At 42.2% G+C, this 24,500-nt stretch overlaps 1 protein-coding gene across 1 annotated transcript; it reads right to left on the reverse strand.

Annotated features, from left to right (window-relative positions):
• Positions 1-656: 656 nt before the first annotated feature.
• On the reverse strand, positions 657-11,376 carry GTPBP4 (GTP binding protein 4). Its single transcript, XM_063415506.1, has 17 exons — positions 11,227-11,376; positions 10,420-10,590; positions 9,170-9,273; positions 8,960-9,096; positions 8,279-8,379; positions 7,811-7,903; positions 7,115-7,306; positions 6,965-7,030; positions 6,197-6,286; positions 5,689-5,799; positions 5,353-5,430; positions 5,193-5,244; positions 4,535-4,635; positions 3,492-3,689; positions 2,573-2,638; positions 1,380-1,514; positions 657-884 (listed from the first exon to the last, which is right to left on the reverse strand). The coding sequence occupies exons 1-17, from the start codon at positions 11,272-11,274 to the stop codon at positions 732-734; spliced, it is 1,896 nt and encodes a 631-aa protein (XP_063271576.1). The 5' UTR covers positions 11,275-11,376; the 3' UTR covers positions 657-731.
• Positions 11,377-24,500: the final 13,124 nt, after the last annotated feature.

Here is a 24,500-nt window from a genome sequence, read left to right on the forward strand (position 1 = left end):
ATTTCGAAATGTAGCAATTTGAGGGTTCTTTCTTCCCCCTTATTTTTTAGGGGGGGTGTGTTAGTTTTTGATACAGATTTGAAGTGTGCTGTTCAAGCAACACATTTACAATGCATCATTTCACAAACCTCTATGTAACCATTGACCAAGTAGGGACAAAAAGGAAATATTTCACATTTGACAATATATCTTGTCTTGAGCAGATGCAGAATTTTGTCTATCAGGTCCTGAAGAGAAAATGTCTTGTTAGGCCAAGGAGGACAGTAGCATGTGTTTGGCACAAAATTTCAGTCTGACCCTCATTCTCTACGGATCTGAAATATTAATCTGAAGTATTCCAGGTTGTAAGGTTTTTATTTAATGGGAGTTTAACAAAGTGTTCACATTTCTAGATTTAACCGCATTTAAAGTAAGTTTTGTATAGAAATATAAACACTTTACTGACACATGAAAGTCAGGAGTAAGAATAGGGAAGAAAGTATTTTTTATGTCTGTTTATGAATGGTTTCTGCCACTAGAACTGAGAAATTTCTGATGGTATTGCTTAGAACTGCAACATCAAGGTATTGAAATACTGAACTTGAAGTATCTTAACCACTGACCTAAAACACACACTTAAAGACCAAGTAATATCAAAAGAATGACAGGACTAGAAATTAGTTTTAATAAATTTAATTTTGATTTCAAATTTCATTTTTTGATTAGTTTTTAATTTTGATTCAGAAGACTGCTTATCTTCTCTGTGTTTTACCAGATTTTCTCTTCCCAGCCAGCAGATGTTTTGGCTTCAAGTTAAATATGTGCCTGTCTGCCTCTCCTTTCCTGCCCAGGCGATTCATTTTCTTTTGAGCTTTCTTTGCCATTATCTTGACCTTCTTCACCATCTATTTGAAAACAAACAAACAAACAAACATGCAGAGTGACTCCCTCAGTAACTCAGGTAACAAACTTTACCTCTGAAAAAACCCACTAAGCTGGATGGTTTTATCAAGGACATTAACACCAACTCTGGAGCGGTATCACTGTGACACGATTGAAGTGACAGTGACCCTCCTTGGCAAAACTTTCCAGTACCCTAACGTGGGATCAAGCTATCCCTGGAATTCCTCACTTACTAAAGGTGCAAATCCAGTTTGCAGAATTCTTCCTTCAGACTTGCATTTACAGACAAGAATTAAAATGTACTTCCTTGGTCTGTTAGTTTTAAGAAGGAAGTAGAGAACCACAGAGTCCAAATGAAAAGATGATGAAGCTGCAGGGAGACCAAACAGCAGCTCTGGACAAACGTCCCCAGCCTGCTCTGAGGTTTCCCAGGAGCTGCCCCGGGTACAATGGTGCTGCTTTGGTGCCACAGAGGGAAACTGAGATAAATGACAAACCTTCTCATCCCGGAGGCCGGACACGTCCCGGGGCGTGCGGGAGCAGCTGCGGCTGCGCGACACCGACCTGGGCGGCTCCGACTCGTCCCGCTTGCGTTTCCTCGTGGTGCTGCGCGACCTTCTCACGTAATGAGCCTGGAAATGGAAACAGCATTTAACCTTCAGAGCCAGAAACAACCAGCTCGTTTCTAATCACAGTAATAGGAAACACAGGATTGCTGTGATAAATTGGTTATTCCATAGTAGGTAAAGATCTTGGCAGCTGCTGGTCACTGCCTCTCTGTCCCACAGGAACACTCAAATTTCAGTGAATACCAGCATTTTTTACCCCACAATTACTGACTGGCTTTTTCTTTTTCCTTTGGGTGGAGTAGACTCATATGTAATCAATAAAAAGATACAAATTAATGGATAGCAACACTTGGCAATTTTGCAACAGCAAAATAGTAATGATGAAACCTACCCTGGTTAGTGTCCTGTGTACTAGGCAAAGCCCTACAGAATTTCAGACATGAAGACTGATCATGTTATAGCATAAGTATTGTGTTCCTTCATTGCTCCTATAGCAACACAGCATGGCAGCTCTGAGAACCATCAATGCTTGCTTCACATGTGTAATGCTGACAGTTCTTAACTCCTTGTTTAGCTAAAGAATTGCAGATCTCAAGATCCAGGGAGCTGTAATGCTGCTGGATTTGCTGTACAAAATGTTTTGGCGCTTTTTAATTTCTGTTAAAATAAAATGTCTCCCGAAGGCCAGTCTCTGATGAAGTACTTTATCTGTCTTACATTTAAAGATGCCAGCTGCCCTCAAAAACTTCAATTACAGCTCATGGAATTAATGAACTATAAAAAGATAGGCCTGATCTGTCACTATTACTATTTCTGACATTTCTCATCCAACAAAGCAGACTCGAAAATTAAAAAGTATGCTTAGCCAAGCCTGTTCTTGAATCCTACACAAATCCCAAGAAAGCAGTGCACATGTATATACGATTCTTGATAAATGTTAGTTTTTCAGCTTATCCAACCTGTTTTGATCACATTGCTCAAAACATTCCAGTATCAACTGCCTCATCTGCAGTTCCTAATTCATCTTTAATAGATCCCACCTCTCTCTTGTGACAACTACAATAAGCATTTCAACTATATCTCCTTTAGGTAAGTATTATATTTAATTAGCAAAAACTTACATCATCTTTATTAGTCATGTCAAGTCCAAGATCAGTCATTTCTTTCTCTAACACCTTCCTCTGGACCTGTAAAAACACAGTTAGGAAAACAAATTTCTTTCAAAAAAATCCTTCCACCTGACTTTTTGTCTCAATACACCACCACAAGTCCATTATATTCACTATTATTTCTGGCTTTATCACATCCACAAGCAGGTCATTGACATCCTACCTTCACATTTCACTTTTTGCAACTTATTTTTTGCACCCATAAATTCTGCTTCACAGGACAGCAATGGCCCAGCATTTCCTAAAGATCTGATAATTAGTTTGCCTTTTTGGGGGGAAGCTGATAAGGAGAGGTAATTTTGTCAAAAATGTTTCCTTTTCTCCCAAAAGGCACACACTCTGGAGAAAGTAAGAGATCTTGGGGACAACAGCAGCTAGATTCATTTTATCAAAATGTCTAGTTATCAGTTTATTACTTTGCAATTGTCCTGAACTGGTCAGAAGAGACTCTGCCATCAGAAAGAGTGATACCTGGCTACCAAAAAGACACATCACCTTTTCCAGAATCCATAATAAATTCTACCTGATTATAATTTTAAGTAATTATCTAATTCTTATAATTATTTGAATTTTAAGCAAACAGATTTTAAGAAACAACCCAGTTAAACAAACTGATTTACATTATTAAAAAGCTTTTCTGCAATAAATATGGAGTTTTACATAAGATGCACTTATGTGATACACAAGAAAAGAAGGGCTACTATCCCTCCTCAGCTAAGCAGTGACCAGAACTCCTGGGAGAACAGAAGGAAGCAGTGGAAGAGCCAAGTCTGAGCAAAGGCCATCAGTTCCACTACCTGACAGTGATACATGCTTTCATGATGTTGTTACATAGCAGCAAGATTTTTTACAGAACATGTTCTACACTCACCTTTTTGGCTGTTCTAGGCATCCTTGGACCATGAACGTCTTTTTCCTTCGACTGCAGGATTTTCAGTTTCTTCTTTTCTCGGATCTTTCTTGCCAATCGTCTGATTTCCATCATTTCTTCATCTTCACTTTCTGGTTCACTGTCATATTCTCCAGCAGCTTCTCTCAGCTCCTCTTCCTTCTCCAATTCTTCCAGTTTCTTAGGTTTTGGAGAGGTAAAATGGAGATCAGATCCTTGACTTAGGATCCTCAGCATCACCTTTGTACATGGTCCTGGGCCATGACAGCATTTAGGCCCTTCAAAGAAGGAACTACATTACCTGATAACCCCACTGAGCCACGCCTGATGGAGCTGGTGATACAAGTTACTGTCACCCATGGACACTCTGCTGTGCAGACCAACTCCATCACTGCACATTGGCTAAATCTGTGTGGCTGCCCAAAGCTGCCCAGTGTGTGACAGCAGCTGAACTGTCCTGTGAGCTGTGATTGCTGTGCCATTTCTGGAAACAGACTGAAAACCCTTCTATTCTGACATTCAGCATGAGTCCAGAAGACCAGCAATTCACAGGAGCCCAACTGCATAACTGGCAGGCTCCGTGGGCTGCACTCCTTAACAACCATCAGGAAATCCTAACAGTGATTGTTATTAAATAAAAATGTTATAAATTGAGCATTCAGTCCATATCCTCCATAGACATAAATCTGATTGATGAATTTCATATTATTAAAAATACATAAAGCTTGATGGCTACATTCCTGTAGCTGTAGTCAAAGAATGAAGAAATGTAACTTCTAATGCAAACCTCATATTTTAGAATGGAACAGCTAAGATCACCATCATTCTGACAAGGTGAAGCCATTTTCTATTCCTCTGAAATTCTGTCCTTGATCATTCAAAAAATACTACCTTTTACCATGACAAGTATAGACAATGCAAAAAAGAACAGGTTCTCATGATACACTGTTTTTAATCAACAAATAGTACATTAAACAAGAGGTATAGAGGAAAGGAAAGTGTAAAGCAAAAAATGGAAAACTCACTCTCATTATATCAGGATCAATGTAGTCAAGTATATTATGGCCTTCCCATATCTCTGGAATCTTATCATATTTCTCAGATGAATTCATTAAGTCCCAGTATTCTTAAAAATACAACAAAAGTTGATAGAGACAAAACTTAATTTCAAAGAATGTTCCATGACAAAAGCAACATTCAGAACACACACACAAAAGAAGAGCCCTATCCCTAAGAATTTGGCAGCACCTCTGCTATAATCACCATTTCTGATTTCCATCCCACAGTCAGGGCATGACCCACTGCCCCAAGACACGCCAGGCAACAAATACCCAGCTGAAACACAATATATGCTGTTCTCTCTCATACTGACACTTTCTTAACAAAGAGAACATCAGAAATTAATGAAGTACTACAATACAGAATGGAAAGAAAAAATCACTTGAATCATCAGACCAGCTGTTTCATGTCTGTGACTCCAAAATGGGAAACAACTGAGTGACATCACAAAACACATCAGTAAAGATCACCAGCTCTGGAACAGAAGATAGCATGCAATGAAATGGTGGCCCTGGCAATTAGTTGGAAGGAGTCAGGTTTAGGTATTGCCCCTTAAGGCTGAAATAGCCACACTTTACTGTTTAGTAAGAATAATGGTAATATCAATTCTTATCTAATACTTACTCTGCAGATCCAAAATATAATCATCTCCCATTTCAAGTTCAATATCTCTCTCCTGCAAAGACATACATGGCTTTAGATACCATCTAATTTAGAAGCTATGGACTAACACATCAAATTTAAAATCCAGCTACTGATTTCTTGATTTAGAGATGCCACTTACCAATTTCCTCTTGGGAGTGTCTACCTCCATGCGTTTCTTACGAGCTACTACTCCATCAGGTATAAAAGGCAGTCGCTCCTGGAATAAATACACCCCAGTAAAAAAGGGAAAAGAAGTTCCTATCAATTTTTTTTACAGTGCTATAAATCACCAGCTGCACTGTAATGTATTTCTGCAGAATACAAAATCCCAAGGTCCCACCAGGAAAGGCACTTACAGATAATAAATTAGAAAACTCCATCATATTAATCTGTTCACAGATTAACAATGACAAAATTTTTATCCTGCTTAAGGAGTACTGGGAAATACATTAGATAGTATAAACATGCAGCCTACCTTGTTATCTCTTTTGGTTGGCATGGCCAAATGTAATCTATTCAGCACTTCATTCACTTTGTTTCCTTTCATTTTAGTATCAACACGATGGGCCAACAGCCTGTCACAGGCCTGAAAGGGCACATGGCAATGTGAGGTGAGGAACAAAGATACAGCCAATGACACTGCAGGCACTCAATCCCAAATACCTGGCTTCACAGCTTATTCTCTTTTTATCTTATACCTCTAACTCTCCAGAAAGCGTAAAATTATTTTATATTAAAAGCATCATGGGAAGATGCATATGCAGATATGTATTTTTTAACAGGACTCATTAAAAAAAAAATCACAACTTAAAACCAAAAATATTATGACTTTATTTTCCATTTTCACCCAAGCTCATTGAGGTGCAACAAGGAAAATGTTTTTGAAGTTTATCACTATAATGCAGCATAACTGAGATTAAACTCATAAAAATGAAGCAAAATGTTAGCTGTTCATTTGGGATGGAACTAAGAAACGCACCTACCTCTGTTTTAACTTGGATTACACCTTCTTCAGTCAGCGTACTTGTCTCTATTACAGAAAATCCTTCTGCTTCAAAAGCTTCAAATATTTTCTGAAATTTAAAAATTATCCCAAATAATGACATCCTGTGCATTTCTTAATATACCAATCCATTAAGACCAGAAATCTTAATCCAATACAAATACATACAACGCATTACTATTTTATTAAAAGGTGTTTCTAAAAGGATGACAGAAAGTTTACAATTATAGTTCTATTTGATCTCTTTCTTCTTTTATAAGCAAATAACCACTTTCTAAAAGGAACCTAAAAATTACCCATAAGGGGAAAAAAGAGTGAGAGAAACACAAATTCTATGTGCTTTAACCTGTAGATACAATTGAATTAAGCCTGCAGGACCTTTTATTGCAACTGTTCAGTGACACATCTCAATCTAGTGGTCACAGTGTCTGTCAATGAAAGGATTATTGAGTGAAGCTACTGTCTAACTTCCAATCACAGCAGTAATTGAAAGCTCTCACACCATCAGAGACTTCTGGAGCCATTATGAACCTGCTTTCTGTGTGGCATTTACAATATTCAGGCAAGGACTACACTGATAGTACTAAAGAAAGATGGGGTTGAGGCTGCAAAGCTACCTTCCACTGCAGTTCAATAAAGAAATGATCATGTACAAGTTTTTACCCAATAAAAATTATTACCACCCACAACACACACACAGTATTTTTGTAAACACCAGAAGACAAAGAGGTGAGAGAAGTATCCTAACCTGACTCTCTTCAGGAAGTTCTGAAATCCTCTTCACATCACATTTGTTTGCAACGATTATAAGTGGCTGATAAAAAGACAAAAAAAATCTTAATTCAAGTTATCATTCTGTAAATCCCTGGGGTTTGTTAATAATGCGAACCAAACTCACCTTGTTAGCAAACAATGGCTTAATATTTTTGAAGAGTTCCACCTGCTCCTCCAGGCTGTGGCCACACTGCTCAGACACATCCATCACGTAGAGCACAGCAGCGCGCAAATGTGCCAGGGCAGTGATGGCCTGCATCTCAATGGTGTTCCTGTCCTCCAGGGGGTGATCCAAAATACCAGGAGTGTCTACGACCTAAAATTAAGGTAATTAAGCCAGGTGTTACTGATCAGCCACTGCAGAACTCGTGTTTGATCATCCATATTGTCTTTTTTAAGACAGTGACAGTTTTTCCTTTCAGTCACAAACAGGACTGTGAGCTCTGCCAAAATGAGAATGTGAAAATGCAGAAATGGGAGACAAAATGAGGTTTCATAACCAACACTCCAAGTATTGCAGACAAAGGGAAAATGCTGCTCCAACCTGGCCCAGAATTTGAGAGTGATAAAAAGTGATCTGGCTTTAGTCCATAATTCCATTTCCCATCTTCCTTCCAACTGGAAACAGACCCATGCATGTGCATTTTTAGAAGTGGTTTTGACTGCTGCCCTCACTTGGCACACTGCATCTTGCACAGCAGCTGTCAGACACAGCATGTCTCATTAAGACACAAAAATGCAACTCCCGTGGCAAAAAGGCAAACCAGGCTACAACCAGCTCACTCTTTCAAGAAAATGCAAAATAGTGACAAAATCTTACCTGCCAACGGAGATACTTATAATCCATATGTCCCACAAAGAGAGATTTCGTGGTAAAGGCATAAGGCTGCACTTCTACATCTGCTCTTGTAACCTTAAAACAAGATTTAGTCACACACATTTATTTAATATTTCTTGAAGTTGCAAGCAGTATATCCTAATTATAATACAGTTCCTTTGCTACAGGGGGAAAATTAAAGCTAAAAATTGATTATTCTCTGCAAGTATTTGTCCATCACAAAATATGCTAATGGGATGCTATTTTGGAAAAGATAAAGATTTTTAAGAGTGAAATCTATCATAATTTCCCATTTATTCCTCCAGGAATTTCATTCAACCTCTACTCACACACTTGAACTTGCTACTGCTCACATCAGACACCGCCACAACTATATCAAATTGTTTAGAATTCACCTTATTTTAATTAAATTGTACCTTGATATTATTTATGGAAATACCACTCACATACCTTATTTATAAAGCTGGATTTCCCAACATTTGGGTAGCCACACAGCAGAAGAGTTCGTGTATTGGGATCAATGGTTGGCAAACGAGACAAATGCTGGCGCACTGAAATGTGAAAAAGATTGGTTAAGTATCTGTGATAATTTAAGTTTTATTGAGATGGAATAACAATACATACGCTGAATGGTTTACATAAAAATTAGTAATATTTCTGATACAATATGATAATTTATAAATGTATGTAATAGTTTGCAGACTCCACAAGTCCACAACAAAAATAAAATTTCATAAATATTTAAGAAATGAAGACCACTGTCTTACAGCTAGAATGACTCCACCAAATCATGTGATGTAACCTGAAGGACTAGTAGGTCCAAAGTAAGGAGTAATGTCTGCAAAATCTTAGGCAACATTTTTCACATATGTGTTAGTGAAAAGAATGCCTGTGACTTTGAAACAAAGAGAAAAGTTTTATCATTGTTAGTAACACCATAAAATTTCATATATATTCAAAGAGAAAACCATTTTGTTGGAAAATAAACACTAAGTATCTGGGGATTTTATAACCGTTCCTGCGTTTCCTGGATCTGCAACCTGCACTAAACTCATTCCTCTAACTGCCACTAAGCTTAACAAACTTTCTATCCAATTCACGTGCCTTTTCTAGCCCACATGTGACACCCACCTTGCTCCAGATACTCCAGGCTCTGTTTCTGCCTCTTGATGATGGTGCACATGCGGCCCAGGGCGGCGCGTTTGAGCTGCTTGCAGCGGTACAGGGAGTCCCCGTACTTCATCAGGCGCACGTAGTCCTTGGCAACACTGCGGGCACAGAAAGCAGAGCTCAGCAACAGCCCCAGGCACGGGCACAGCCACAGGAATCAGCAGCCCTTACTTGTCAACCAGATTCTTGGCGATGTTGATCTGCCCCAGAGCCAGCTTGTAGTGATCTTTGTCGTACAGAACGTTCATCAGATCCGCGTAAAACGGGTGAATGTCCTGAAACAGAAGCATACGGTTAAGTCTCGTATTTTCTTACCCTAAGATGATTGTTTCTTGCACACAGTGTAAGTTCTTTCTGTTTTGCTCCAATACAGCAACACAAATGACACTAAAAGCCAAACAATCTCCATTACTATCTAATGTAAGAAAAATAATCTGCTCGGTCATGAAATGCATGAATCTGAATTGCTCTGAATTTCTTCTGCAAACACATCTTTGACTTATTCATACAGAGTTTCCATTTGATCTTTTGCTTTCTAAAATAGTTCAGATTACAACTTCAAAGTCTCCTTTTTTCAAGTAAAAAAACTACAAGAAACCAACAGAAATAGTCTCTAAAAGGAAACTTATATTATAGGAGAAACATAGCAATACTATTAATTGTTTTTTTCTTTCTATGTGTTGCATTAAATTCTATACAAGATTGGACAAAAAGGGTTTTTTTAATGCCCAGATAAATCCTTACCTTTTCAAGGAAGTGGCATCTCTGATACAAACCTTTTAAGCAGAGTATTTCAGCTAGTTATGTATTTACCTGAAGTTATGTATTTATGTCATGTTAAAAAAAACCCCAAAAGATATTTCTGGGAATTCTGGAGCAACACCCACTGGATACGAAATTATCAAGAAAAACAATTTAATAGGTGAATCATTTCAGTCTGAGCAGAAAACTGCCCATAAAAAAGTCTCAATGGCCACATGGATCCAGTTGCAGTTGTTGGAAGTTAATATTGAGTTTCTAATGGAACTCTTTATGGGGCCAAGGACTTTATTGTTGCCAAATTAACTTCTGAGGATGGAAAGCAATATGATGTATTGTATTTCCTGGTATTTCCTAGGGAAGGCTAACCATAAGCAGTTTCCATATGCACACACAAAGAAGAAATAGGAAGACAAAACATACTTTAAAAACCCCGCATTTTGTCTTTATTTAAATGCAGCTTCTGGCAAACATATCTAAGCAGCTAAAAGCTTATAAAATCCAGCCTTTAATGACATTCCATGGGCACAACTAAGACTTCTGTTCTTCATAGAAACATACTACTTTTGCAGTACAGTTTTTGCAAAATACTCACAGTAAAATCTACTTGAAATCAGCAAAATTGTCTACACAGAGAAATCAGCAAATGAGAAAACACTTACATCTAATTTCGGGAAATCTGTTAAGATCTGAGTGAGCCTGTCATGGTAATTTTGTTGAGTATATTTGACTTTTCGCATATAAAAATGTCGAATCCGATGGATTTGATAATGTTTATGAATGACAGTCGGGGTCTTTCGCTGAGTCTTTGACAATGTCAAATCTATGAAGTCCTGCAATCGAGGAAACATGATTAATTACACAAAATGTCAAGTTCTGGTAAAGGCAGCAATTTTCATTCGGTGGAGGAGCATGCTGAGTTAAGTGCACCCACGGTTTGACGGGGATGTTCTAGGGCCGGCAAGAATAAGCAGTTTGTACATTCCCTGCCCAGTTTCTATTTCAATGGGCTGAGGGCTGCCCCTCAGCCGCCCCAGCCAGTCCGAGCCCTGCGGGGAGTTCCCCTCACCCTTAATTAAAACCCCTCCGACTGGCAGAGGGCTTTATCTTGAAACAAGACGCTGCGATGAGTTTCGGTATGACGCAGGTTTGGAAAACAGGAGGGATTTTTTGGGGGCCACCTGGATACCCCCGCAGGGAAAAGCGCGGCCTCAGGATCCTCTCTGACAGCACCCCCCGACTCTGTACATGGTACGGGCCGCCGGGCGCAGCAGCGCCAGTACAGGGCGAGTCCACGGCTCCCGCGGGAGGGGGAGGAGGCGAAGGCCAACACCACGCCGGCACCGCGGAAGGGGCAGGAGGGCAGCGCGGCCCTCGCAAGCCGCCGCTCGGGAGGGACAGGAGGGACAGCCCGGTGCGGAGGGCACGAGGGCAGGGGCCGGGACAGGAACGGGGGAGCGCGGCCGTACCTTGGCGGACGGAACCACCGTGATCTTCTTGAAGTTGTAGAGCGCCATGGCCACCGCCACTGCCGCGCCACGCGCCGGAAAGGGAGAGGAGCCGGGGCTCTCGCGAGAGCTCCGCGCGTCCGGCCCGGGAAGGCGGGGACGGAGGGAGGGAGAGAGGGAGGGAGGGAGAGAGGGAGGGAGAGAGACAGGGAGGGAGAGAGACAGGGAGGGAGACAGGGAGGGAGACAGGGAGGGAGAGAGACAGGGAGGGAGACCGGGGAGACGGAAGGGAGGCAGGCGCTTGGAGTTGAGTCTGGGTCTTGCCAGAGAAGCACCTGACCGCGAGCAGGGTTCTGGCAATGGCTCCCTGATGTGATGATTCGGGGCAGACGTGGCTTGTGTCCCGTAGGGCCGAGAAGGCAAAATACACCGTCACCGTGTTGACCGATGAGTAAAGGCTGATTTCCATTCGCACGAAGGAGCAGAGAATAAGGATGGGGGAAAGGACCCCGAAAGCCTTACCGGGGCCAAGGGGCCCGCGAGGGGCTTCGTGCCCAGGCTGTCACAGCTGGCAGTCAGTGCTGTGGGCCAGGAGAGGAGCGGCTCTGGGTAACCCATGGGATACCTGGAAGAACATCTTGGGATTCTGCAAGAATCACGGAATCACAGAATCAGTTAGGTTGGAAAACACCTCTGAGGTTATTGAGTCCATACACCACCATGTCAACTAAATGCCACTTTGCCACATCCTTCAGTTTTTCCTTAAACACTTCCAGAGACAGAGACTCCACCACCGCACTGTGCAGACTGTTCTACTGTCTGATCATCCTTTCTCTGAAGAAATTCTTCTTAATGTCCAACCTGAACTTCCTCTGGTGCAGATTGAGGCTGTGTCCTGTTGTCCTTTTATTTGTTGCCTGGGATAAGAGGCCGAGCCCCACCTGGCTGCAGCCTCCTTTCAGGGAGTTGTGGAGAGCAATAAGGTCCCCCCACAGAGCCTCCTGTTCTCCAAGCTAAACCCCCAGTTCCCTCAGCTGTTCTTCATGTAACCTGTGCTCCAGACCCTGCCCCAACTCCATAGCCCTTCTCTGGAAACAATTCAGCACCTCAGTGTCTTTACAGAAGGATGTCATGTCTCAGAGAATGTCTTGAAAGACATATGGGGTGTGTAGAGGAAGGATCAAAGCTGTGAAGGGCAAAGGATTAATGTGGATGAGGGAAGGGAAAGTGTGGGGAAATGGAGAGAAAAGGGGATAAAAGAGACTAGTAACACACCACGGTCAGTACAAATATCTGATCATACCCTGCACATCCCATCACTACTGCCTGCCCTTTTTACTCCATTCCTGACCATTTTCCAGATTAAAGGGGGCTTTCTGTTCTGCTCCTTTGAGTCTGAAAGCCAAGTGCCTGCCATAGGAAAAGAAGCAGAGATCCATGGTGGCTGTGTTTCTGGGGTGCCAAGAACTGGAGGGGCCGTGGTGCATGCACACTGTGTGTCAGTGTACGTGTACATGAATAGACACATACTCAACAGGCTGAGAAACTTGGGGCTGTTCAGAGAAGGTTGTGTGGAAACCTCTTAGCAAATTTACAGTGTCTGAAGGGGGCCTACGGCAAAGCCAGAGGGGGACTCTGTCAATGAGTGATATGACAAGGAGAAAAAGGGCACAAACAGAAAGAAGGGGAAATTTAGGTTATAGAGTAGGAAGAAATTGCTCACTGTGAGGGCAATGAGGCTCCAGAATGGATTATCCAGAGAGGCTGTGGATGCCCCATCCCTGGCAGTGTTCAAGGCCAGGTTGGATGGGTCTTTGAACAACCTGGTCTAGTGGAAGGTGTCTCTGCCCATGGCAGGGGTTTGGAACAAGGTGATCTTTGAGGTCCCTTCCAGCCCAAACCACTCCCTATAACTGTGTGAGTGCAACTGGAAGAGCAGGGCCTCCAAGGGGCCAGAATGATCCAAGTCAAGGGTCTGTGCGGGTGGACACATGCACAGGAGTATCTGGACTGGGAGTGTGTGTGCCCACTGCAGGTGCACCCTCAGTCTTCCTTTCAGCTGGGCCTGAGGTCATGGGGCTGCAGCAGCTTCACCTCCATCAGGCTGATGAATTCCTAACCGCAAACACACACTCTCACTTCCCTCTTTATTTTTTTTCCTTAATTTTTTTCATAGTAACTTCCAGTGACTTGTCTCATACTTGATGGTAATCCTTTCAGATAAAGACAAAGCACAAGTGAATTCTGGAGCAGTTTATGAACTTGACTGTACCTTGTGCTCTAGGTTTTTTTTGTTCATTTCAGCAAATAAGAGATACAGATATCTAAGCTACCTGAATGTAGGCACATCCTGCAGTCCGTGTGTCTATCCCTGTTTTCCACTTGACAGTATTAGTAAACTGGCATGCACATCAGTTTTAAATAAATTACAAATTACTTGATACACTTTGGCAGGCAAATTAGATTAAAAATTAGGAATTCCCTTTGCTTCCACACTGGTTTGGGTTTTTTTTTTTTCTCTCCACACAAAACAGAGACATTTTTCACTTGAGAGAATTTAGTTATGTGTTAATCTATGATTACACATTTTGCTGAAGTACTAGAAATTTAAATGCATAACTCCTTTTATACTTCCCTTATTTAACTGTGCTTCTGGTTTTGCCGAAATGCTCCAAACAGCTGTCCAGTGCAGTGGAAATTTGTAAGGTATTTGAAAAGTAAGAATTCATTTTATCAGTCAGATGTTTGTTAATCCTTTCCAGCAATTAACCTCAGTAATGACTGTATGAGCACTATTGGATCATAAACATGCTGTTGGAGCCATTCCTGTCTCCAGTCTCACAGTGGGGCTGCAGCTGCAGCTGAAGGGACGTGCAGCTTCCTAAACATTTTGGTGTGACCATTTCGGTCTGCCTTCTTGAAGCATTCTTGAGCAGTGTGATTTGATTCACACTTTATTTATATTGTTTTTGCCTGCAAATACATCATTTTATGGATCAGAAGGAGCTTTTCTCTAAGTATATTCCCACATTTCCCCAGTTTCTGGAAAGATCCTTCCAGGAGGTGGCCTGGGACACTCAGGCTGCCCAGCAGCTGGGACCAGCAGACCCAGCCTTCCCCAGCATGGCACTTTTGGGTGTGAGCCCCTGAGGCTCATGTGGCCATTGCAGGTACTCCAAACTCACATGCAGACATGCCCTGTGCAACCCCCATGAAACTGATCCTAACATTCAGATTATCCAGGAGCAAGCCTGGCATCCCTGCTCTCACACTGCTTGTGTATTGCTACTTTCTTGGAGAGTTTTCAACAGAACAAGTTCCAAGACAAAATTTGGGTACAGTTCTAGGTATTGTGTGCTCTTGTTTTCAGAAGTCAGGAGAAGTAAAACCATGTCAAGTTATGTTTCTTTTGGACCAGACAATTCCTTATCCCAACTGGTTTTCTACACTCAGACATTCTCACTTGTATTTGTGATAAATTTCTGGCATGTAACCTTATTCTCCATTTCATGTATAAACCACCATTCTAGTAGGCTGTAATTCATATCAATTTGAAATTGAAAGACAGAAAAATATTCTTGTACTTTGTACAGGAGTAACTAATGGCACCAGCAAGGCTCAGACCATGTGCCGTGCCAATCAGCCAGAGAGGAACTTGCAAAAACAGGCACAAGAATGGACAAGGTTCAGGGAGCCAACCTGCATTCCTCTGTAAGAAATGCTTCTGCAGAACACATGCAGGAATTTGTATATGACTAGATGTGGCATTACAGAATCACAGAATCAGGTTGGAAAAGACCTCTGAGACCACTGAGACAAACCTGTGATCCAACATCACCATGTCAACCACACCACTGCACTGAGTGCCACGTCCAGTCTTCCCTTAAACACCTCCAGGGACAGTGACTCCACCACATCCCTGAGCAGCCCATCCCAATGTCTAATCACCCTTTCTGTGAACAAATTCCACCTAATGTCCAGCCAAAACCTCAACGGGCACAGCTTGTGACCATGCCCTCCTCCTCCTGTTACTGATTGTCCGGGATAAGAGTTGCCTACAGCCCACTTTCAGGCAGTTGTAGAGAGTGAGAAGGTCACCCCTGAGTCTCCTTTTGTTCAGGCTGAACACCCCCAGCTCCCTCAGCTGTTCCTCATATGACTTGTGCTCCAGACCCTTCTCCAGCTTCCTTGTTCTCCTTCTCCCATAAGAGAGGAAAGCTTTTCAGAGGGGTTATTTTGATAGCCTGTTGGTCTGGCAGCAATACACAGTCCATTTCACCTTTTGATTTCAGTAGCTTAAAAGCCAACTAATAGGTTAGTCAGAAAATGGTATTCCTGGAAGCGATTTTGCTTCAGTTTAATTTCTTAGTTTTGAAAATCTCCTCCATGTCAGTAGCCAAGTTGGAGAAAAATATCAGTCCCACTCTGGTCATCACAATGAAGAAGCATGGCCCCAAATAGACCTGGCAGCTTCTCTTACCTTTTGCTCTATAAATTGGATGCAAGAGGTCAGGGCCAAGGGTCACTGATAGATGGCAGGTACAAAAAGCTACTGCTTCTTCTCTAGCAACTCCTCCAGGTTTCATCAGAAAACATCAATCTCTGAACTACCAACCCAGAAGTATCACATTAAGTACAGAGAATAAAGCTATAAACAGGCAATGGTGCTTACACTTATCTGCAGTATCTGAAATACCAAGAGCACGATTTTATTTTGAAACGATGCCATTTCATATCAGCACACAAAAGGCACATCACACACAAAGGGGAAGTTCCAAAATTGAATTATTAAGTATCAGACTCTCGTACTAAATTATCAGTACAAAGGGCATGCATGGTGATGGATCAAAGAGCTTTGGAGAGTGACAACACTGCCCCAGAAGAGTAATGCCATCTAATGCCTCTCAGGAACACAGATGAGACACACTGAGGAACACACTCAGGAATGCAATATTAGTAGTTGTAGTTACTGTGTATTGGGAAAACTTTGAAGTTGTTGAATGAAGTACAATAAAGACACACCATGTTTTGTCTTTCCCAGCTGCTCCTTTTTATGGTTGTTGGGGGAGGAGACAGCTTTACCAAAACGGAGATGGGGGAGCATGTCCTTTTGTTCCACGATTTGCCGTGGCAGCATTACAGAGAACAGGAATGGCGAGTGAGAACTTGCTCTGTGTGTGGCAGCCCCTGCTGGAGTCTGCCGGGGGTGGCCTTGTGGAGGCAGCCCCTCATCCCCAGCATTAAACAGGGGCACATGGTGCTGCTGGGTAGGGTCAGAGTCGTGGGCAGCAAAGGGCTCATGGACTGCTGCCTTCTCCTGTGTCCTCCGTGGGCATTCACCCAAGAACACAGGCTGTGAGAGCCCTCTGAAAGCCTTAAAGAGGCCCAGGTGGAGCTTCTGAAGAGTCTTGTCTCACCCTCCCTTCCCTGAGAAGTTGACAGCCAGACTGAAAGTGTGGAGAGCCTCAGCAGATCGTACTGACAGCTGCTACACTATACATTCCTGATGCTAAAAAAAAAATCTCCTGGAACCATCTGAAGTTTGGTGGTTCTTATGGTGGTCAGGAAAGGGTTGCTTTGCTAATCTTTCTGAATATGGACACAGTCTTTGAGCTGGCAGGGTTTTGTCATGCTTTAAGGAATAGGTAATTCTTCTGCAAAAATAGTGCCTCATGTCAGCCTTGTCGATGCTCTGGCCCCGCCACAGTGGCGCCAGTGGGTTACATTTTCAAAATGAGCCATGTCCAGGCTTCCTTTACTGGAAGAAAGTGCTCACAGTGCACAGTGCACCAGTGTGCCCTGGGCAGCTCCCCACAACCCTTGAGGGGAATGGTGGGCTATTGCCTGGCTCTCAGGTGCAAGAGAGTTATTTCTGTGTTCCACTAGGTCACTTTCTAATTTTTAATTGTCACCCTCATTTTAAATTATTTTACATCCTAAGTTGCTGACCCATTCATGACTCATGGTAGCTCCACAGACAAAGGAGTGTTGGCAGAGAACTCACTGAGACTCCTTGTGGTCAGAGGCTCTTGACATAGAGGCCCAAGGTGAGGGATCCATTGGCACTAAGGGTTAAAGTGCACTCACAAAAAGCTAACCACCAATAGTGACAGGAGGAATCAGGCAGGCAACGTTTACCATGTGAGAGAGAGAGGAAAGGAAGAAAAAAACGAAGTAAAAAGAGCAAACAATAACAGCAATGTTGGAAAGTAACACAGATTAGGACCACATTAAGATTTTATTTCGTTATTATGTTATTTATCTTGTTTAAGGCTTAAAAAACTTTAAGATTCAGAAATGTAAAAATCAGAAGGATTCAAGATTACTGAGTGGATATTTCTCCAGGGGCAGAAACAGGATTTGCATTGTACTCACAGTAGACATTCATGTTCCACTTTCTTCAAACTTCACATGCTTGGAAATGATTTCAAGTGTTCTTAGATGTTTGCACTTGACAACATCTGCAGGTGTCATTTTTGCTGGCACATATAATTGCAGGCACATTTTATTGTACTTAGATGCCCATTTTGTTTTGTCTGGCAAATGAGCAGTTTGACATCTAAATGTGCCTGCAATCAGCTATGACATAAACTCTATCTACAGATGTATTTTTGACATAAAATTGGAAATGAAGCTGATGTCCTTTCCAAAAGTAATGCCTTCATCCTCACTTTGCTACACTGAAAATAGGTTTCAGGTTTTATAATAATACTAAATCTTTGTCAGCGTGTAGTTAAAATGTATTAGCAATGACATTTTAAAAAGATCATCCTGATTTTGCTAAACCCATTGAAAAAGCCAAGGAGCTGCAAGTAGATAAACAGTATTTGATGAAGGTGGCAGCTGGAAAAGCTCTGTAAGGTGTGGGCTCAGCAGGTGGGGCTTTGGAGTCACAGCATGGTCACGCTGCCAAATGCAACTCTGCAATTCTCTGGGTAGTTTCAGAGAAGATTTATGACATTGTGCTGGATCTATTGGTTTCAGTGTAAGGCACACTAATGATATTTTTGCCAAGTGCTGTATTTTGAGCTACTGATATTGTTATGATTTGCCTTAATGACTCATTTTTTATGGACTTAACTTCTGTGGGTGGTCCCAGGACCTCATGTGCCTGTCACCTCACGTTTCTTGTTGCAATTGCTGGTTATCCAAATACTGGAACAAAAGTCAGTTGTGTTCCCTGGTGCAGATCACAGCAAAGGATCACCAGTCTGCCAGCATCACTGGTTTTGGCTCTGCAAGTCACTCTATATTGTCAGGCCACCAGTGGTCTGAAGACTCATCTGCCCTAAACTAGAGCATGCAAGGCTGGTTGCAGGCTCTTTTTAGCCAGCCAGCAGTAGTTTTGCAGTTCCCTATTCTTGCAGCCACAGAGGTGAGAGAAAAGACAGAACATTTCTCTTGATTCAAAACAGAAACTCCCTTGCATGGCAAGAGCTTCCCTCCTCTGAACACAGGGCCACCAAACAAGTCTACGTTCCACTATTTTAATCTGGTATTTTCATTACTTTCTAGTCACTGACCTCCCTCTCCCACAGCCCTTCAGCTGCCAGTCTCCACACCCATCACAAACCCTTTCTTTTCATATCTTTCAGTCCTGCCTATACAGATCCATACGTCATTCACACCAGCATTGTCCTTGTCAATCACATGAATGCTGCCTGGCATTCTGTCTGAAGAAAAACTAATTACATGGCTGTAGAACCACTCATTATTTTCAGAATTAATTTATTTTTTGATTTTTTAAAACCTTTCATTGATTCTTGCTCAATGAGAATGTCCTTGCTGTATTTTTTCTTAGCCATTAAATCAGCAAAATTCCCTGAGATGTAAATGTGATTTGGTACTGATCATTTTGGGCTTTCCTTCACTGTCACTTCTCCTGTATTTACACATGGCACACAAACACACTGTACTGTGAAAAGATGCCATTTGTATCAGTGTGACAGAGGAAATTAAAACCCTTTCCTTACCAGTTTCTGACTGGATCTTTATAAGGTCACCTTGTCACTGTGCTGATAGAGAACCCTTCAGCAGTACCTGTATGTCTTCCCAGTTCTTGAAATAATAGTGAGCTAAATCTAGGAGAGCCTTTGACAGCAAATTATCATAGTAACTAATTTAATGTGTATAATTTACTGTATAATCTTATATTTGCTATTAATCATTGATCCTAAGGCAGTGTCAGAAACACAGACGTCATGAACTTAAAGGGACCTGCGTCTTATTTCTCAGGGGTACGTTATCACAGCATCATCTGTGAATAATTACTATTTATCATATAATAATTTATCATATTGTCCCTATGCATGCATACATATATACATACACACACCTGTTTGTGATGTATACATATGTGATAATGTATATTTCTTACATGTTATATAACAAATGACATATTAAAATATACATAGTTTTATAATGGCAAAACATTCCTAGTCTTTAGAATTTATTTCTCATATGTTTTGAGAATTATCATTTGATGCATGGTCTACTGAACTAGTACTGGTAATTGAAGCTTGTGTGGTACCAAGATAGGAAGTTAAAGCTGCTAACAAATACCTGGAAAAAACCTGAGGTTGTGAACCATTGTTCTATAATACGTGATAATTCTTAGGAACACTTACACAGCACTTTTCTTTTTCCCAGCTTTTAAAAAAACCTAATTAATTAACCTTTGCAACATAGTAAGTGCTCAAATGGTTCTCAAATAATAGCACATATCCAAATGGCCCAACAGGAGCTACAACAGAGGGCTCCAGAGACAAGGGGATTGTGATGGAGCTGTAGGGGATGCAGTGCTCCTGTTTGCCTGTGGTCTGACCCAGAGCACGAGCGCCCACAGACAACAGTGTGCAGACAGGACAGTGGCTGGTGTTCAGTCACTCCTGTTTTCACTGTATAAACACCAAGGATCATGAAGGATCCAGTGCATGTGATGCAGAGAGCTGATCCTGAGACATCCAGTCACGGGCATTTTGTGGGAAGTGAGACAACTATAGTGCAAGTTACTGACAGAGAGGGGCTCTTCCATGTAGTCTGGAGATGAGTCCCACATACACCACATGCTTCACCTACAGAGTTACACTGCAAAAAGCCACATCTGGCTGGCTAGGAAGCAGCTGTGCCTGTGGACAACATCTGCAAGGACCACGCTTGTACCCACTGCTTCTTTGACAAGAAGATTTGTCAGCAGCAGTATGAAGAAATAGCAGACACATAAAGTACAGACCGCTTTTTACAACTGAGCAGTGCTGTTTTGCATTAAAAGTGTTGGAAGCTGTATGCAGACATGGAAATTCAGAAACCAATCCTTGGCTGCAGCCAGAAATGCCAGCTTTTGTGACAAACTGCACGTAGTACTTGGGAGACCTTGTTGGTACCTCACATGATCTGCAACTTTTTGCAGTTAGGGCTGCATGCCAGCCCTTTACTAATGACAGAGTAGTAATAGTTATCTGCCATTTCTGACTCTTCACTCACTGTGGCAGCTGGAGAAGAGATGGGGGAAGGGAGAGAGAGGACCAGGCAGATCCTATCCTCCTCCTCCCCAGCATCCTTGGAAGCAGACTTGGAAATATTGGTTAAGAGCACATGTCCAGCTCAAGCACATGTCCAGCAGAAGCTCTGGGGTTGGGAGAAGATTGTCTAACCACATCTAAAGCCATGCTTTGGGCCATCAATCAGAAATTATGCAGGTACAGCCCTGGGCACGTTTCCTGGCACTATTCTGTGTACCAGCACAGATGTGCCCAACATGTGCCACTCTCAGACCTCGGGAGCTCACAGCCACAGCCAGGTCCACACATGGTCCAGCACGTGGTGTGGGCACTGCAGGGTGCCTGGCAAGGTGGGCACAGCCAAGAGATTCCTCCTGTCAGCCCAGACTGGGTGTAAGTGCACACGTGGAAACCAGGACACTGATTTGAACCCACAAAACCCTGCTGGCTTTTTGTGTGGTTACCTGTGACATGCCCCCCTGTGTGTAGGTGGAACTACTGTGCAAGGAGGGCACTGCTGATGGGCTGTGCTGTCCTAGGGGCTGGGACACAATGGCACACTGTATTCATCTCCTCGGAGTTACCAGAGTCCAGCTGTGTCATTCCAGATGCTTCAGTGCTTCTTCCTTTACCCCTTCAAGCTAGGGAGTGCCTTCTTTGTGACAGCCAGCACAGAAAATGCGCTTGAGAAAACCAAGCTCTCTTGCTAACCCCAGAGTCCATTTATTTGTCTGCACTCTTCCCTCCCTTCCTAAGAAGCTGCTGGGCAGGAGGTGTTTCTGTGCCAGCTGCTGCCAAGCTCAGCTTGGCCAGGCCTTGAGCTGCTGCAGGAGCAGCTGAGAGAAGAGCTCCTGGCTGTGCCCAGGGTTAGGTGCCAGCTGCAGTGTCTGGGGACATAAATACAATAATGCCACCTTAGGAAATCGCAGGCCACCCACCCCCCTGGAGCTGGTGATGGATCAGAGTGAGTTCCCAAGGTCTGCAGGGATGCCATTCATCCCACAGGCAGCAGCAGCCCCAGGCAGGCAGTCATGGGTCTGTCCCCGAGGGATGAGGAGCTCTGTTGTGTGACACCTAAGATGGGCTTTGGAGAGGTACTCTAGCAAACTGTGTGTGATTTTATTTTCTTTTAAATGAAGGCACTTCAGAATTGCGCAAGTGCAAAGGAAACATCCGATGTTAATTCTTTCTTTGTATCGTCAAAATTGAGAAAGGAAATTAAGCTTTGCTAGCAAATAACTGAAATACAGTCAGGATTATTGTATGTTAAATTACAACTTGCAGTAATCCTTCATCTCCACATTATGAATTCATAAAAGGAACTGCAGCATGTTTTTAATTATTAACTACCACATAATGGAGTGGGCAATACCATATCCTAGAGGTTTTCTTTTGTTTTGTTTTCCATATGGGAGATCTCAATTTAAATTCCAGATATGGCTACAAGTTAGAACAAATTCTCAAATTTCAGTCTCACTTTTCACCATTCTCACAACAAAAACGCAATTAAAGTGAGTTCCACCAGGAACAATCATGACAGTGCTGATTTTGTCCATTTTTAAGTGCAGATCAACATATCCCTATGAAGGGATCTTGCACAATGGGTGCATATTAGTGTCAGGAATACCACATCCTTCATCCAGAAAAAAAAATAAAAGGAATTCTGATGACATCATTCATCTTCCCTGTCAAGTGACCTGAAATGCCTAAATAAATGGATATTTCACAACACATATTTGTAATTAGAAACAGCTGGAGGATGAGTACAATATTTTCCAGTCAACAACACTGGATTCTAGATGCTGTTTGCTTTAAATTCTGTACGTCTTGAATACATCCCCTGCTCAATTACCTCTAAGTGAGATGGACACTGGATGAGTGTATCAGTTAAACTTAAGAGCTTTTTATGACTTGATTAGTCTGAAGGAATCTGGAAGTGAATGGAAATGATGCTTTGCTCCAAGGAGAAGTTTCTGGGCTATAGGTGTGTGCCTAGGATGAGACAGGATGAGATCAGCTGTATGGACCATGACACCTTGAGTGGAATTCTCTGAACACATATAGCCTGTTCCAGAAGGTTGTCTTCCACAGAAATGAAATAGTGACAAAACAACCTATGCTGAAAACTAGATGGATCTCAGAAATATATCAGGGCCCGCCCCCACAGCAATCTGACAGACCCTAGATGTTAACCAGCACCATTTGCTTTGTTTATCCACACTAGAAATAGATTTTAGGAGGACATTGCCTGGAGCTTCCCTACCCCATGGCCCTGACAAAAACAGCATGGTTAGGTGCTAAATTTTTTTGTAGATTTAAAATTTAGGTAAAACATATATCAAGAGGAACTCAGAGAGCAGTACAAGTTAAAGGGAAATCCTGGTTTTAATGTGATTTCTGTTTGCTATTTCTGAGGAGGGTATCTGCATACACTAAACTCTGTATTAGCTTTTCAGAGAACTGATGAATCTCAAGGGCACAGGTGAGAATCCCTCCAGTCATTTTCACTGTAGTTTACCAAGAAAGAGTTTTCCTTAATGAATTTTTGCTTGTGAACTTGTTCTGCTCTGATATAGCTAGGGAATTATTATCCCTCTTAATGCTAATTCCTGAGGTTAAGTTTTAAGAAATTAGAGAAATTAGAGTTTATGCCCAGGATCAATTTTTTGAAAGGTGCTTTGGTATTACAGTGTGTTGCTATCTCTTTATTCCTATTTTCTTGTACAAACTGTTTTTAGATGATTTCTGAAGCACTGGGACATGTTGTACAGTTTTAAACCTGCCCAAAGGTGTGCTCTAGTGCATAGGCAAGTCATTGGGGCTTTTTATACAGAAAATGTATTTGTTATCTAAACAGCAGAAATCTTACCCCATGCTTTAGAATTTAGCTAGATGGGAAAAGAAACCTCTCTATACTCAACCTGAGCTCCTCAGACTTTCCTCAATATGGTATTATCATGCTGCAAAGAGCACCATGGTAGGACCTAAGCTTGTGTACAATGGAAGATGTGGGATTATAGACTTCTTTCCCCTCCATGTGTGATGAAATCCACCCAGCACACTGTTGTTTCAAAACAGAAACACATCCCAGTCATTTCAGTATGAGGAATGTCTTGTATTCCCCTTGAAGGGACCAGTAGGATTTGCAGCTCTCATCACTAGGGCAGAGGTTAAAGGAAGAATGTGCTTCCTTTAAAATAGAGTGCTGTTAAAACTCAAAATTGAATGCTAAAAACTAACACTGGGACAAGAGAAAATGTGGCATAGTGGCACTCCTGTGCTCATTCAGAAGAACCATCTACTGGGAAGGGCAAAACGAAAGGGAGGCTCTTTCATGGCACCTTTGCTTGGCAGGAAAAGAGGAACAAGTGACTGTGTCCCCCTTTGTCCTTTTTCTACGTTACATGCTGCTTCATTTCAGTAGAGCAGGAACATTTCAGTACACCTCCGCTTCTGTCAGAGAAAAACCCATCCAGCCTGGCAGCTGAGAGCAACTTCTACAGGAAATACAAATTGGTGCTTTCCTGATAGAAAACATTCAAAGAAAGGAAGATATGCACAGTGCAGGGCTTATCAGTGAAGGCTGCTGTGCTTCACAGCACCAGCCACTGCTGCCAAGCTCAGAGAGGAGCAGAATTAATTATAAAGAGTCTTCAGAGAGGTGAGATCCTTGGGAAAAAGAGGGTTTCTCCTCTTCAACCTGAATGAATCAGCTGGGAGATGCTGCTCACTGAGAGGAGACACCAGGTTCCTCTCCTGTCTCAGAAGAAGCTGGGCTCACCAGGAGGAGAGCTC

This window comes from Prinia subflava, chromosome 1, assembly GCF_021018805.1.
Source record: "Prinia subflava isolate CZ2003 ecotype Zambia chromosome 1, Cam_Psub_1.2, whole genome shotgun sequence".
In the NCBI taxonomy this organism is placed as follows: Eukaryota; Metazoa; Chordata; class Aves; order Passeriformes; family Cisticolidae; genus Prinia; species Prinia subflava.

Bases quoted from the DNA above. Each gene is read 5' to 3' on its own strand.
- GTPBP4 (XM_063415506.1), bottom strand. From the start codon at position 11,274: ATGGCGCTCTACAACTTCAAGAAGATCACGGTGGTTCCGTCCGCCAAG. The intron at 4,636-5,192 runs GTAAGTATTAGA...TGTATTTTTAAG, and splicing joins TTATATTTTGGATCTGCAGA to AATACTGGGACTTAATGAAT. The intron at 3,690-4,534 runs GTGAGTTTTCCA...CCAAAACCTAAG, and splicing joins TTGATCCTGATATAATGAGA to AAACTGGAAGAATTGGAGAA.